The 16,110-nt window shown below is 34.7% G+C and overlaps 1 protein-coding gene across 1 annotated transcript in view; it reads right to left on the bottom strand.

The window, feature by feature from the left end:
• The window catches only part of CD200R1 (CD200 receptor 1), a 30,551-nt gene extending 14,905 nt beyond the window's left edge, over positions 1 to 15,646 (bottom strand). The window contains exon 1 of the mRNA XM_082654974.1: positions 15,485 to 15,646. Within this exon, the coding sequence (XP_082511100.1) occupies positions 15,485 to 15,551 (67 nt within the window). The 5' untranslated portion in view covers positions 15,552 to 15,646. The remainder of the gene's footprint in view (positions 1 to 15,484) is intronic.
• Between the last annotated feature and the right edge of the window lie 464 nt (positions 15,647 to 16,110).

Raw genomic sequence — 16,110 nt, 5'->3', positions numbered from 1 at the left:
AAAATATATATACAGAAGACTCATCATTACAACATTGTAATAGCAAGACTTTTAGAAATAACCCAAATAGCCACCCGTAAGGAACTAGTTGTCTAAATTATGGGACATCCACAAAATGAAGTATAATGAAACTCCTAAAAAGGATGAGAGATATCTTTATATTACTATTATGGAGTGATCTCCAGGGCATATTGTTAATGAAAGAAGAGGGACAGATAAAAGTGTATGCAGTATCACATTTTGTGATATGCAGCTAAAGCAATGCTTACAGAAAAATTAATAGCTTTAAATATTAATTACAAAATAAGAAATATCTAAAATCCACTTAAAGAAGCTAAAAACAAGAGAGAAAGAAGAAAATAATAAAAGGAAGAGCAGAAATCAACAAAACAGAAAACAAGCAAAATCAAAAGCTGGTTCTTTGGGAGTTCCCTGGTGGTCCTGTGGTTAGGACTCGGTGCTTTCACAACCGGGGGCCGGATTCAGTCCGTGGTTGGGGAACTGAGATCCTGCAAGCCATGGTGTGACCAAAAAAAAAAAAAAAAAAGCTGGTTCTTTGAAAAGTTCTTCAATATTTATAAACCAATAGCCATATTTATCAAGAAAAAAACAGAACACAAATATCAGGAATGAAAGAAGGGATGTTAACATAGATACTACATTCATGAAAAGAATAACAAGCAAATATTAACTATGCTAATCAAATTCAGTAACAGATGAAATGGACAAGTTCATTGAAAGACACAGCTTTCAAACCTCATTTGGGATTAAACTGATAATCTGAAGAGCCTTATACTTATTAAAGAAATTAAATTTGTTGATAAAAATCTTCCCATCAGATTGGCTACACTGACAAATTTAAGCAAACATTTAATAAAGTAATACCAGTTCTACACACAAACCCCCTTCAGAAAACACACAAGGAGGGAACACTTCCCTCCTCATTTTATGAGTGTAGAATACACTGTTCACCAAAACCAGGCAAACACATTACAAATAAGAAGAACGATGGAGCAGTAACCCTTATAAACTTTAAGACAAAAAAATTTTTCACAAAGTATTAGCAAATCAAATCTAGCACTTGCAATACAACATGATCATATAAGGTTTCTCTCAAGAATGCATGTTGATTGAATACTCAAAAATCAATGAAATTGACCACATTAACATAATAAGGGAGAAAAAACATGATCATTTCAGCAGATGTAGAACAAGCGTTTGACAGAACTCACCACTCATTCATGATTTTTAAAACTCTAGGAATAGAAATAAACTTCCTCAAACAGTTAAAGAGCATCTATGAAAATCCTATAGCTAACATCATACTAATAATGAGATATTTCCCCTCTAAAATCAAGAACAAAGCAAGAATTTCTGCTCTTACTTCTTTTTAATTTTGTACTACAGGTTCTAGCGATTGCAATAAAGCAAGAGGAAAAAAAGGCATATAGATCAGAAACAGAAACGTAAAACTGTCTTTATTTGCAGATGACATGATTGTTAGAAATCTATAAAACAGCTCCTAGAATTAATTGAAATTAGCAAGGTCATAGTATTAAAATGCTAATAATGTTTTAAAACAATTATATTTTTGTATACTAGCAACACATAATTAGAAAATAAAATTTTTACATCAATTCTATTTATAGTAATGCAAAAGAAAAAACTTAGGAATAAATTTAACAAAAGATGCACAAGGCTTATACACTGAAAACTACAAAATATATTACTAAGATAAATTAAAGAATACCTGTATAGATGGAGATAAATACCTTGTTCTTGGATGGAAAGACTCAAGAGGTCAACTCAAATTGGTCTACAGATTCAACACAGTCTTAATTAAAATCTAGTAGCCTTTTCTGTGAAAATTAAGAAGCTGAAATATTTATGGGAGTGCAAACCTAGAATAGCCAAAGCAACAGTTAATAAATGAATAAGACTGGGAGACTCATATTACCTAATTTCAAGCTTTACTCTGAAGCTGCACTGATCAAGGCAGTCTGGCATTGGCTAAAGGATAGGCACATACTTCAATAGAGCGGAATAGAGAGTCTGGAAATAAACTCACACATTTGTGGTCTATTGATTATCACCAAAAATGTTAAGGCAATTTAAAAGGAAAAGAAAAGTCTTTTATACAACAGGTGGTGGAACAGCTAGATATCCGTATGTAAGACGAAAAAAAAACTTTAACCACTACTTAATAACATATACAAAAAATTACCTTAAATTTGATTATTGACTTAAATGTAAAAAGCTGAGACTGTAGTACTTCTAGAAGAAAACATAGGAGATAATCTCTGTGACTTTGGCATATACAAAGATTTCTTATAATACAAAATAACAAACCATGAAATAAAATTTGATAAACTGGACATTATCAAAATTTAAAACTTTTGGTCTTTGTAAAAGAACATTAAGAAAATGAAAAGGGAAACCACAGATTAGGAGAAAGTATTTATAATACAGGTATTTAACAAAAGACTGCTATGTAGAATATGTGAAGAACTTTTACAATTCAATAATTCTAAAATTCAATATTAAAAAACAGGCAAATGACTTGAACAGACACTTCACCAATAATATATTCAAATTGCCAATAAATACACAAAAAGATGTTCAACATTAGTAATCGTAGAGGAAATACAGACTTAAATCACAGTGAGATAATGATTACACACCTATAAGTATGGCTAAAGTTAAAGAGACTGATAATATATATTGGCAAGAATGTGAAGCAGTTGGAACACTCACACATTATAAATGGGAATGTAAAAAAGTATAACTGCACTAGAAAATTTCTGGCAGTTTTTTCAGAAGTCAAACATATGCCCATTTATAACCTCACCATTCCAATCCTAAGTATTTACCCAGGAGAAATAAAAACATATGTCCACACAAAGACTTGTGCATGAATGTTCATAGCAGCTTTATTCACAAATAACCAGAAGCTAGAAACAACCCAAATGCCAGTCAGCAAATAGATAAATTAGTTATCCATACAATGGGATACTATTCAGCAATGAAAAGGAATACACACAACATTGATGAATCTCAAAATCATTCCCTTGAGTGAAATAAGGCAGACACAAAAGAGTACACTACACACTACACAAAAGAGTACTACTAATGTAAAATGCTAACTAATGTATGGTGACAAACGGCAGATCAGTGGTTGCCTGAAGATATGGGAATGAAGACAAGGATGGACTACCAATATACATGGAGGAATATTTTGGGAATGATAGAAATGTTTTGTATCTTGTTTGCGATGATGATCACAGATATATACAACTGTCAAACCTCATCATAATGTACCTTTTAAACGGACACAGTTAATTGTACATAAATTATCCCTAGAGTTAATTTAAAATAATATCAGAAACATCAGGTTGTAACATACATAATATTAGAACATGCTTCTACACAAATAAACATAAAAGAAAATACAAATGAAAAACCTTGGCACTGAAAATACTGTTTAAAAAAAACCCTTTTCCATCTAAGTCAAAATCATCAGTAGAAGTAAGATGTTTTGTGATTTGACTACTAACGAAACCTCTTAGTCACTTTGAGCACTCACTTTGAGTTTTCTTTCCCAAATCGTCCTTGTCATATGCCTGAGCAAGCATATACCACCCACACAGTAGACACTGTATAGGCATTGACTGTGCAAACCCATACTCCAAAGGCTTCCTCCAGTGAGTGAAAAAGCCTCTCAGAAACAGCACGTGGTTTTTTTGTGCTACTTAACAGTTTTTATCTATTGTAAAATCCTGTGCTCTGCTGGGCTCTACTGACTAAAAAAGTTAGAGATAGGCATTTCTGATAATTTCACCATTCTCGATAAAAACCTCTGATTCAGTAACTGTTATTAACCAAAATAGAACATGGATTATGCCATACTTAAATAGTCAGTATAGTGCCTTAGATTATTATTTCTAATGTATGAAGATGGAAAACAAAAAATTAAAGATTTTTCTGCCCTTTCATTCATTGGCAAGGTTTTGGGAGAATACAAACAAGCAGTAAAGAGTCTGATCAAATGAATTTTAAGCTAAAAGAATTCTAAAATTGAAGCAAAACTGTAGCTTAAAGTATCTGGCTATGCTCTAATAAAATTACCATATAGCTGTAAAAGAGAATAATGTAGAATAGCTTTATTTTTACGTTTCTTCTGATATTTCTCTCCAAAACTTGAGGCTTCTATGCTAGTATTGAACTAATTAGAAGTCATTCTTATTGCTTATTATGGTCTTTGCATCTTGTCATCTTTATTGTTATTTAACATTTAATGAACTTACTATCAACTCTTTTAGAAAAGGAACATAGAATACAAATATATTGAATATATTTCAATACACTGAAATCTGTGAGAATATTCTGATATTTTACACAAGGAAAATATTTGGTGTTTCAAGCTCTCAGACTTCAAAACTCTGCAAGTTATCATAATAAATACAGAACTGGACGATTTTGGATTAAGCAGTGGCAGGAAAATATGAGGAATATGAGTTTTACTTCTTACTGTGCTTCTTCCCTGAATCATTATAAATAATTAAATGAATTTATTTACTCTAGTTCTCTCCTCTGCAAAACACAGACTGTCATCCTTACTTAATAAGTAAGGAATAACTAGTGAAAGGTATCCAATGAACATTACAAACTGAGGTTTTAAACCCAGTAAAAAGGAAACCGTACATCTCTCCTAAAGATTCAAGTTTCATTTAAAATAAATGCAACTCTGAGACTGAGATCTTAATCACACAAAGAAAATTAAAATTACATTGCCAGAAGAACTTTATTTAGCTATACTGAGCACATAACTTTTTCTAATCACCAGTATGGTGAAGTAAATACAGTATAGAAAACTTTACTATAACTTTTTGGCTCCAGAAAGCTTAAAATATCAAGCTTAACATTTTAGTTAGTATGTTTGTACTGTGTTATATAAAACTGCATATTGTGGATATAGGTTAGACATAAAAGTATTATTTCCCAACAGTTTTTAGAGTTATGAATGGATTCAAGCAAGAAGAGACATTGAATTGTTTTCTTCAGAGGTCCTGAAAATAAGATGAATTGTCATCCAAATAGTCTAATTCTATTTCTGCTTCTAATGCAATGATTTTCATGTTGGGAACTAGTGGAAGTCCATGATAATTGGCCAGAAAATCCATAAACTTTGTAACTTTGGGGGAAGGGATCCTAATTTACAATTTTTTTTTCTGATATATAATTTAAAAGTACTCCCACCCCTGTAAGAATAATTGAAAGCATAGCCAATTTCCCCCCAATTTTATTTTCTAAATAGCAAGCAGGAATGGTTGGAATAACAGACTCATGTGATCTTTTTCTCTACTAAAGCTACCTGAAAAGTAATGCACTAATTTTACAAGAAATTTTGGAAGAAAGGAAATAGGTTTCTTTCTGCCTTCTTTCACTAGTTTTCATTGAGATGGTATCTTAGTGACCACCTATCACATATATAAGAGCTTTTGGACTGGTGGAGGGAAACTGGAAGCTGCATTAATAATATTTATTTATTCAGTTACAATAGCTAGGCACTCAATAAATGCCCATTTATCATGGAGCTTTCAATCTAATGGGGACAATACACATTAACCAAATAATCAAATAATTATGTGAAATTGCAATAGCAATAAATGAAAAGTACATAAAATGTACCTTGAGTAACTTATCCTAGTACTGAGGCATGGTAGGCAGCCTCTAAGATGGCACCTACTGTTCCCTCTTCCTGGTATTCGTGTCTTTGTAAAATCCCCTTCTCTTGAGTGTGGGCTGGATTTACTAACTCACTTCTAACAAATAGAATACAGCAGAAGTGATAGAATGTCACTGCCAAGATTAAGTTATAAAAAGACTGTGGCTTCTGTCCTGGTGTTTTCTCTCTCACTCACTGCTGGCTCACTGTGAGAATATAAATATTTGTTAGGGGCTAATTTATTATGCAGTGATAGGTGATTAATACATGGCCCAATGAACAAGAAGCTGATAATAAGAAAGAGAATGAGAGGAGAATATTCCAAATAAAAGTAATTTTATGTGCAGAGAACATGTATCCGGAGGGAATATACTAGGATCTGAAGAAAAACCAGGGCTCAAAAAAAAGATAGTTTCAGCTTTTGCTATAAATCTAGTCTCCCATAATGATTTCAGGATTTTTTCCCTGAGACAAATGTATTTTCCTACGGAAACAGAAGAGAAAAAAAAAAATAAATGTTTGACATTTTGGCAATATAAAATGAAACATGCCTTTTAAAATTAAAACTATCTCCTTCATCTGTCTCATAGCTTAATATTTCAATTAACATGATCCTTGCCTCCAAAAAGGAAAGAAACTGAAATGTAAAATACGAAATTTTTTATTTTAAATCATATTTGTCATTTCTGCACCAGAATTTTTCCAGGGGAAAAAAAACTATTTTGCAAACATCTAAAACTTTATGATAAAAATTATTTATATTAATGAACAGCAGCTACATACTTAAATATAGTTAAATCTCAAACATAATATTGACTAAATAAATGTAGTTATAATATACATAGTATGATTCCATTTATGCACAATACCAAAAAAAAAGGCAAAATAAATTTTATTTTTAGGGACTACATATGTACATGGTAAAATGTAAAAAAAAACCAGGGAATGATTATACACCAAAGAGAATGATTATCCCAAAAGATAATGGCTACCTTTAGAGCAAAGTTTGGGAGCTATAATTGAGGAAGAATTGGCAACAGTCTATGTCTTAATTTACATAGATATTCACTGTATAATTGTTCTTTAAAATGCACATATATCATACTCTGCAATATATATTATATATGTCACTATACAAGAAAATTAAAATAAGTACAAAGAAACACAAGAATACTTACGTTTTTTAACATAATAATGTCAACAATTGATCCTGGTATCACAACATATATTTCGTGTTCTTACAGTGTGAAAATGATTTATGTTTTAAAATACATTAATTTAGTAGCAGACAACACCTAATTAGGTGTTCAGTAAACAAAATATCGGGTAAAAACCCAAAGTTTTAACAGAGACAAAAATAGAAAAAAAAAACACCAAAATTAGAGTAAGAAAATCAACTAACATTTTGGCTCTTCCATTTATTACCTCTGTAATTTTGCACAGATTACTCTCTGAACCTCAGCTGCTTTATCTACACATATGGGAATTTAGTATCTGATAACAGTGGTCATTTAAATTCGTAAGGGGAAGGATGATTATTTATATCACTGATAAATGATACTAGGAGAACTAATTAGCCATTTGGAAAAGAAACATGGATAGGATACAATGATAATAAAAACCATATTTCTGGGAATAATTTTTGTGTGTGTGACGATAGTCACAAAGTCTGCATCATTTTATTAGGACACAGTATTAATGAAAGCCATATTGTTGGGCTAATTTTTTTTGAGGCAGTTACCATCACATAGTCCAAAACTAGTTAATGAAGACAGATTTGTTCCCTAGCTCATGGAAGATGTTGTACAAATGTGTATCAGTGATCACAAGGGTCAGTGTGTTCAGTGGACAGATCATGAATATATGTGCATATCAAATATACAAAGATACAGACATATCTCCTTTTACTGTGCTTCACTTTACTAAGATTTTTACAAATTGAAGTTTTGTGGCAACCCTGTGTTGTCAGATGATGGTTAACATTTTTTAGTAATAACGTTTTTAAATTAAGGTATGTACATTGTTTTTTAGACATAATGTTATTGCACACTTAATAGACTACAGTATAGTGTAGACATAACTTTTATATGCACTGAGAAACCAAAAAGTTTGTATGACTCACTTTATTGCAATATTCACTTTATTGTGGTGGTCTGGAACTGAACCCACAATATCTCCAAGGTATGCCTTATGTTCTAGGATATTAATTCCAGCATAGTTTTTAATTCCAAGAAAAAAAAAACTAGAAACAACCAAAAAGTCTATCTGTAGGGGCCAATTAAATAAGTTATAAAATAATATCTATGAAAGAGCTTTGGAAACTGCAAAATAATTATTGATACGATTTTTTTTAATGTTTGTAAAATTCAGACACATTATTAAGTGTTTTATATATATCATTTAGCTTAATCCTCACAGCAACCCCAGACATTATCTCAGGGTTTTGGGGTAAAATCTCCCAATTTAAAAATATTGGCAACAAATTCAAATTTTTAAAAATATTACATGAACCAGTCAAAAGTCTCTTCAAGCCAGATCCAGCCCATGGGCTGCCAAATTGCTGTCTCTGTTGTGGAAATTAGAGAAGAGGCCACAACCAGAGTCTTGAAAACATTTAAAATTAGGGATCTGTTGGAGGAAGTGAAGTTAGCAGAAATGATGAGGAAAAGTAAAAAGTAAATGCAGTGTCTTGAAGCCAGGGAAAGAGATTTCAAGACAGAAATACTCAAGGTCAAATCGTGTATGAAAAGTCTTAAAGTAAGGACTAAGAGGCTTTATGGTTTGCTAACAAGGTCATCAGAGACATTTAGGAGCTGTAAGAAAGTAGTGTTATAGTACAGAGGGAGGGGTAGAACAGATTGCAAGGGGCCAAGCAGAAGCAATTGTCAACAAATGTAGACTTGCTCTTTCAAGAAGTTTGACCTTGAAGGTATGGGAGATATGGGAGAATGGGACAGTGGCTTTATCCTTTCATGTCAAACCTGAAAGAGAGATATGGGGCAATATCTGGAACTATGAGGACTGAGAGGGTATTTAAGAAGAGAGGAGAACATAGCATATTTGTAGACAGAAGGAGGGAGCGCTAGAAGTTACAAGAATGAAGGAGGCTAACTGGTAAAGCAGGATCCTAAAGGTAGTGGGAGGAGATGAGACAAACGCAAAGTAGAGGCTTGCTTTTGAAGACTGACACTTGGTTTCTGAGAGAGAAGCATAAAGGGCAAGAGTGGTTACAGATACAAGAGACATTTTGAGGAAATTTAGGTTGATAGACGTTTTCTGAGTATACGTACTCAGCTTCAGGTAGCTGTGCAGAGCTCTGGGGATGGTAGAATGAATAAGGCAAGGCGTTGGCCCTCAGAAACCTTATCATTTGGGGAAGTTAAAGTCCACATTGGATGATGGGTAAATCTGAAGGTGAACAGAATCTGATCTATAGCAGCCTGTAGATCTGGGACAACAGGGATAGTTTGGGTAATGAAGAAAGACCTAAAACAGTGTTCTTAATCCTAGCTCCCATCAGAATAACCTGCAAAGATTTGTGAAAGTCCAGATGCCCTGAAAGGTCTGATTAAGTAGGCTTAAGATGCCACCCACCGCTGTATCTTTAATACTTTAGGCCCTGAGGGTGACTGTCCGGCAACTAGCTTAAAATTACTGGCTTAGAACAACCTCTGGGTAACATGTAGGAGAGAGCCAATAAAAGGCAGATAGAATGATATTTTGGAGAATAAAAACAACTAGATTTAATAATTTTGAATCTACCACTATTTACTACTTGAACATTTTTTCAAAAATTGTCAATACCACAAAAATAAATCCTATAACCAGATACTCCCATATTACGTAATAGATAAATTGTAGGGAAAGATGTCATAGTATTTCATGGTAAAGTAACAAAATGGCAAGGACAAAGAAAAGAAATCACTAAACAATTTAAAACTGCATATGCGAACACCCTGTTTGGGAAAATATCTTTACCGAATCACTGACTGTTCTCCAATGACACAGTTTGAACACACTCAGGCTCCCCCTATGTTGATAGAAAATTAACATAGAATTAGTGGTCTAAGCCCACAGTCTCAGTTTCCCCCCCACCCACTCCATCCTCTATGTCAGCAATTTGTGGCTCTTATACCCTTCCATTCAAACCACAATTTTGAAGGTTACCAGGCCCTTTACAGTCAAACTTTAGACCTTTCTTCAGTGCTTATGTTCCTGAGTTGCTTGGCATACTTTGATGCTATTATTTTCCTCTCCCTCTAAAACCCCTTCCTTCACCTCTACCAGTACCCTGTGCTTCTCTCTGTCTCATTTGCAAGCCTGCCTGTCTCCTCAGGCACCTTAATAAAGGTATTGCCCCAAGTCTCGCCTGCTCCTCTCTCCCTTTACACCTTCTCTCACCATCCTTTCCCACCTCCAGAATTTGAATTGGGCCTCGACACAGTTGCTTTCTCCTTGTTTTACCACTTCAGTCACAGTTTAGCTCCCTCTGCCCTCGTACAGGCTGTTTGACTCTCTGGAATGTTCATCCCCTCAACCCTCCTTGCCTAGCTATTTTCTGCTCATCTTCATCTTAAACCTCACTTCCACAGGGCAGTCTTCCCTGACCCTCAGACCAGATCAGACTTACCAATTACACATTTCCATGCCACCCTATACTTCTCTTTACACATTTCATATTGTTTAATTATTTGCGATGATTTAGTTAATATCTACCTTTCTTACCAGATTCTAAGGTCCATGAGAGCAGGATCAATGTCTGTCTTATTCAGGTATCTGCAGCATGAAGCATAGTGTCTGACACATGGCAGACACCCACTTACTTATTGACTGACAGAAAAACTAGCCCACATGCTAGCCTTGACTTATTTTTCCTAAACAAAAATCTCAACCCTTAAGCTGCTATTTCTCTTCACTTGAATGCTTGCTGTTACTTCAAGTACATCACATCTAAAAAACCGTAGATTCTCCCACATATACTTGCCACATCCATTTTCCCCTCTATTTTTTGGTGCTATGGAGGATTTCCAAGCTCAGCTCATCCACTAAAAAGTTGGGTAATGTCTTTAGTAACTCCTTAAACATTTCTGAGCTTTATTTGCCCATGTATAAAATGAAAGAATTTAATTTGAAAGTTTCTAAAATCCTTCCTGTCTGAAAACTCAATACTTCTCAATAGTGTCATGCATCTCCTTTATTTCACAAATGAGGAAATTACAGTTTAAAGGGGGGACAAGTAATTTCTGAAAGATGACATAGCTAGCGGTTAGAATTATATCTCATGACGGATCTTTAAGTCCAATACAGAGATATATAAGAATCTAGAAAACGAGGGAAAGGGGAGTGAGATTTTCTTGAGAAAAATGAAAAGCACCAAAATAGTCAAGGCATGGATGAAATTTAGAAAACAAAAAGGCATTTAATAATATAATACATTCGATCTAAATAGTGAAACAACATTTTTAAAGTGCTGAAAGAAAAAAAGGTCAACCAGAATTCTACATCCAGCAAAAATATGCAAGAATAAATATGCAAGAATGAAGCATATTCAGATAAAATGAAACTAAGAGAACTCCTCACCAGCAGAACTACACTACTAGTGATGATAATAGAAATTATTTAGGTTGAAGGGAAATAACACCAGACAGAAACTCAGAAATTCAGGAAGGAATGAAGAGCCCTGGAAATGGCAGCTATGATGGAGATAGTATGTGTACCCGAATCCTATTAGAGGAATGAGTTTCTGCTCCTGCTGCTATAGGAGCACTGTCAGCAGCCAGCCTTCAGTTCTCAGCATCTTCGGAGATCACCTCAGTTATCTCACGCACAGTCAGACTTTTCCCAGGGCAGCCCACATCTGTTGACTAATTTGGAGGTATAAAGCCCCAGCCATTTTGATTCAATGCAGAGTCTCTCTGGAGCCACTCTAACTCTAGAGACCCCCATGAGGGGTCAGATGAGGGTCATGGTTAAGATTGCTGATGGACTTCTCCCTCTGCTCCCTTGTCCTACTTTCCAGCTGTTTCTTCCAAGGGTCCTCGCTAATAAACATTCTCTGCTCAAAACTCAACTTTTAATGTTTATAACTATAAAAAAAAGTAATGGCTTGATTCTTAGGAGCAATTAGCATCACACAGTCCAAAGTCATTTCATAACCACAGATCTGCTCCCTAATCCCATTTAGGAATTATCAAATGTGTGTTGATGACAACAAGGGGGAAGAGGCAAAAGTATATATTAAAAGTTACTATATTTTAATTCCTATTCAGATACAACATAAAACCAAATGAAAACTGAATTATCTTATTAACTAGCACCATTAACTGAAATACTCATGACTTTATTGGGAGGGAATTTATCTACTGTGGAACTCTCATTTGTTCCCATTTCCTTATTTCTATCCTCAACCTATTAGTGTCCTTACATCCAACTTCTCGTCTTACTCTGAAATTTCAGAAGAGTGTCCGTCCTCTTATTTAGAGTGAAGCATTCCATTTATACGGCAGATTGTCTCCCTTCCCATCTCTTCTCAGATCTTACTCTCTGTTATAGAGAGGAAGAAATAATTATCACTCCTAGGACCCAAATCCAAAAATCTCTAGAGTTTATTCTATTATTTTTATCTCTTCATGTGTACTCTCTTTGTGGGATCCTCCATCCACAAATTCTGGATGTGCTATACTTCCAAGTACTCGTAGGGATTTTCATCCTATGTGTTTGCCCTCTCTATACTGAATTTAACATCTTCCTCCGCAAAGAAACTTCCCTTCTCAGCTGCCAATGCCTCTCAGTAATGTCATGGGCCTTCCTAAAATGTAAACTCAAGGGTAGGAGCTCTTGCCTCTGCTTCACAATAAAGCTTTACCAAGTGCCACTCCCACTCAGTGAGATACCGATGCCACATTTTTCTCCAAAATATTGTTTTATTATATTATTTTCCTGACTAGTGTACAGTATCCAAGTTTCTTTGTTTAGAGATCAAGGACCCCTGAAATTCAGCCTTATTTCCTGCAGTCATATAACAAACAATCTCTGATCCATCAAGCTAAGAGTTCTTTTTCTCCCTGAACAACTTTGCCTTTGACCATGCTACACGTCTCCTCCTCCCACTTTCTATCTCTGCCTTTCCGCATCTATCCAAACCTATCATTCAAGACCCATCTCTTCCATAAAGGCTTCAGTAAGTCCAACCCACCATAATTTCTCCTATCTTTGGATTTTTACTAGATTCATACACAGTTTCAAGACTGAATGATTGAAAATGTTCTCCGTTTGTTTCATCTTAGCTTGATCTCTCTAATTTAGATTGCTAACAATTTTTAGGCCCTATTCACACACACACACACACACACACACACACACACTCTATATACAAGACTCTATATAAAGACTTTTGGTTCATTTATCAATTGTTTAAGCATGGATGTTTAGAGGAAACCACACCTAAAAATTACCATAATGTGTAAATTCACAGCTATCACAAATTAGAAAAGGAAGAGAAGACTGAAATTAATGAGGACAAACACCTTCTTTTTCTCAATTGCTTTTAATCTCTTTTTCGGTTTTTTGCAAACCTGCGGAAGCTACCAAACAGCCCTGCCTTGATTTTTATCTCCTCTTCTTGTTACTGCCTGCCCCCTACTGGGAGATCATAACAAATGGTCAAAATTAGCCCAAAGAAGAAAAAAGGTGGAGGATTCCTTTTCAGTAACCTCATGATCTCAATATCTGTGAGATTATATATCGTTATAAAAGGTAGAATCTTTTATAAAAGATTTTGATGGGGACGTCAAAATATAATTTGAACACAAGAAAAAAATCTAGAAGACAATAGAATAAAGTAAAAAAGAAGTGGTGTGGGGTAAAGGGAGTTTGAGGGAAGGGGACTAGACACAGGGTTGGAGAGCTTTACTCTGCAGTGGAGGATTAGCATTGTTTTTATTTTTCCCTCTCAGGTATTTTCGTAATAAATCTTGCCTATCAACTTTGTCTATCAACTACCACACTGCTTGAATTTATAAGCAAATAAGTAAAAATAAAGTAAGTGGATTTTTTAAAATAGTATGTTGTTTACAGTGAAGTCATTAGCTCTCTTTCTCCTTTGTGAGTTTGTCTTGTATAATAAAGTGAGTTATTTCTGTTTGGCAGCATTAATAACAAAATATTAGTGATAAAGTTATAAACTCATGCCCCAAGTGCTTTGCGTATCATTATTCTGAATTATTTCATGGTGAATTTATCATGCGAAATCACTGCACATAAAGTAATTTGCTTTTCCATATCTTTCCTAAACATTCTGATAACATTATAATTATAGAAGCACAGACTTCAGAGATTTGATATTTGTAGTATCGCCTAGTTGTGGTTAGAAATAGTTTTTAAATCCAAACCTTTAAAGCATTAAATTCAAAATTATTGATTATGTTTTAATCTTGATCTTTTTTCTTTTACCCAAAAGTCATACTGCAACTTGACATAAATAGCTCATTGCCTAGCTGACACTCCCTGCCAAGTTGGGTCCTGCACAGGTTTCTTTAAGAACTTTCTACAACAAGACCTCAACTATTGAAAGATTCAGATCAATTGGTTTTTTTTTTAAGTGAGTAAATACTGCATTCAGTTTATAACTAAGTATTGACTTAGTGGCAGTTGTTAGTGAAAAGCATAATGACTAAGTATTGAGGAAAATTGCCTATTCAAATGTTTAGTGATGCTTACAGATGTATATTATTACTGGGTATGACTGTCATATACTAGTAGTGTAACCTTGGACAAAATCATTTCGCCTCTCTATGCCTCAGTTTCTACCTTTGTAAGATGGAGAAATGTCTTCTATGCCTGCTTCCCTGGGTTGCTGTGCAGAGCAGAGGAAAATGCTCCATAGAAAAGTACAGTAATACAGTATAGTTACTTCACGTGTGCTCACCAGTAAGATTAACATGCAGAAAAACAGATGTTTTGCTGGAAGATAGTATTTTAAAGTCATTTATATGAGAAAAAATACTTTTCTTCCTTCAATTACCAAACTATAAAATTTAAAACCAAATGTTTCCTTGCAGCTGCTTCCACCTACTACAAGTGAAACCTGAAAACTCCCTCCCACTCCTACCAACCCTCTATAGTGAAACCCGGACAGCCCCGCAATAGCCCCAAGTTCTCCACAACTCCTGCAGGAACCTAGATGTTGAAGAACGTGTCTTCTAACCCAGAAACTGTCTCTGACAGCCCACACATGTTAAAGATAAATACAGACCTACATCACAGACGCACCACCAAACTTCGGAACGTGTTATATTTTTAAAAGTGCCTGGTCATCGAAAGTGACAAGAAAGCAATAAATTTTACTAATTTATACTGTTAACAATATGAGCATAAATAGGTTGGGATTATTATTTAAGTTTTTTAAGAGGGGGAGACGAAAATAGCGCCACTTTTTTCAGGTGACTTGAATTGCTACTAGAAATTAATTTATTCTATCTCGCTCAAAAAAGGGGGAGGGGGAATAAGGAAATGGGCAGTGGGGCAAATTATAGAGATATGTAGAGTGTAGTAGGACACAAAATAAAATAAGTAAGACAAAGAGGAAAATAAGAATAATAAAGTGAAGTAAATTTAGATGGAAACCCCATCCCCCATATCTCAGATGGCATTTATCATGCTCTGCTTCACAAAAAAGGCAAAGAAAGTTCAGGAAAAGCTTAGCCCGGGTTTCTCACCAGTCATTCTCCTGTCACCCTCCCAAAGAGAATTCAAACCCACCTGCAACTAAGTAGAGAGTCAAAATCAGTAGTAGCTGAAGATCAGAAGTTATCCAAGTGCAGGGCATTTCTGTTTTCTTATTTTCTGCCCTTCACTCAGCACTGTTCCTCCACACAGGTGTAAAAGGAGCTATGGACATGGTGAGGCTCTCTCTCGTCCACTTCTCCGTGCTGGATCCTCTTAGCCCATTAGCAGCACGACGACACTTCTTTCCTCATAGCCCCTTCCGTCAATACTATGTGTTTCAGCCTGATTAGTAACTTGGAACAGAAGAAACTTCTCTGGAACTTGACACAGCAATAGATTTCCTGTATGAAGCACTGAAGCAAAGACGGAGGAAGTGGATTGATTGAATTATCTTTCAGCTCATTGGTTCTCTTCTCACTTCTGCTGTACACAGATAAACTTTACAGTAAGGCATTGAACGTGCCCAAGATAAACTGATTTGTCTAAATTTGGTTTACAAAGCAAAACAGGATATTTCTCTATATTTGACCCATCCTGTAAATTTCCCAGTCATCATAACTTTTAGCGGTTATCTCCAGTTTGAAGAGGTGTACAGCCTCAGTAATCAAGTTTAGAATAAAAGATTTTTCCCTTGAAAATTCTTATGTGATTACTGTCTA

The sequence above is a fragment of the Grampus griseus genome, assembly GCF_964374135.1.
Source record: "Grampus griseus genome assembly, chromosome: 5".
Lineage (NCBI taxonomy): Eukaryota > Metazoa > Chordata > Mammalia > Artiodactyla > Delphinidae > Grampus > Grampus griseus.
The sequence above is the reverse complement of the archived record's forward strand: the minus strand, read 5'-3'. Positions and strand labels throughout refer to the sequence as shown.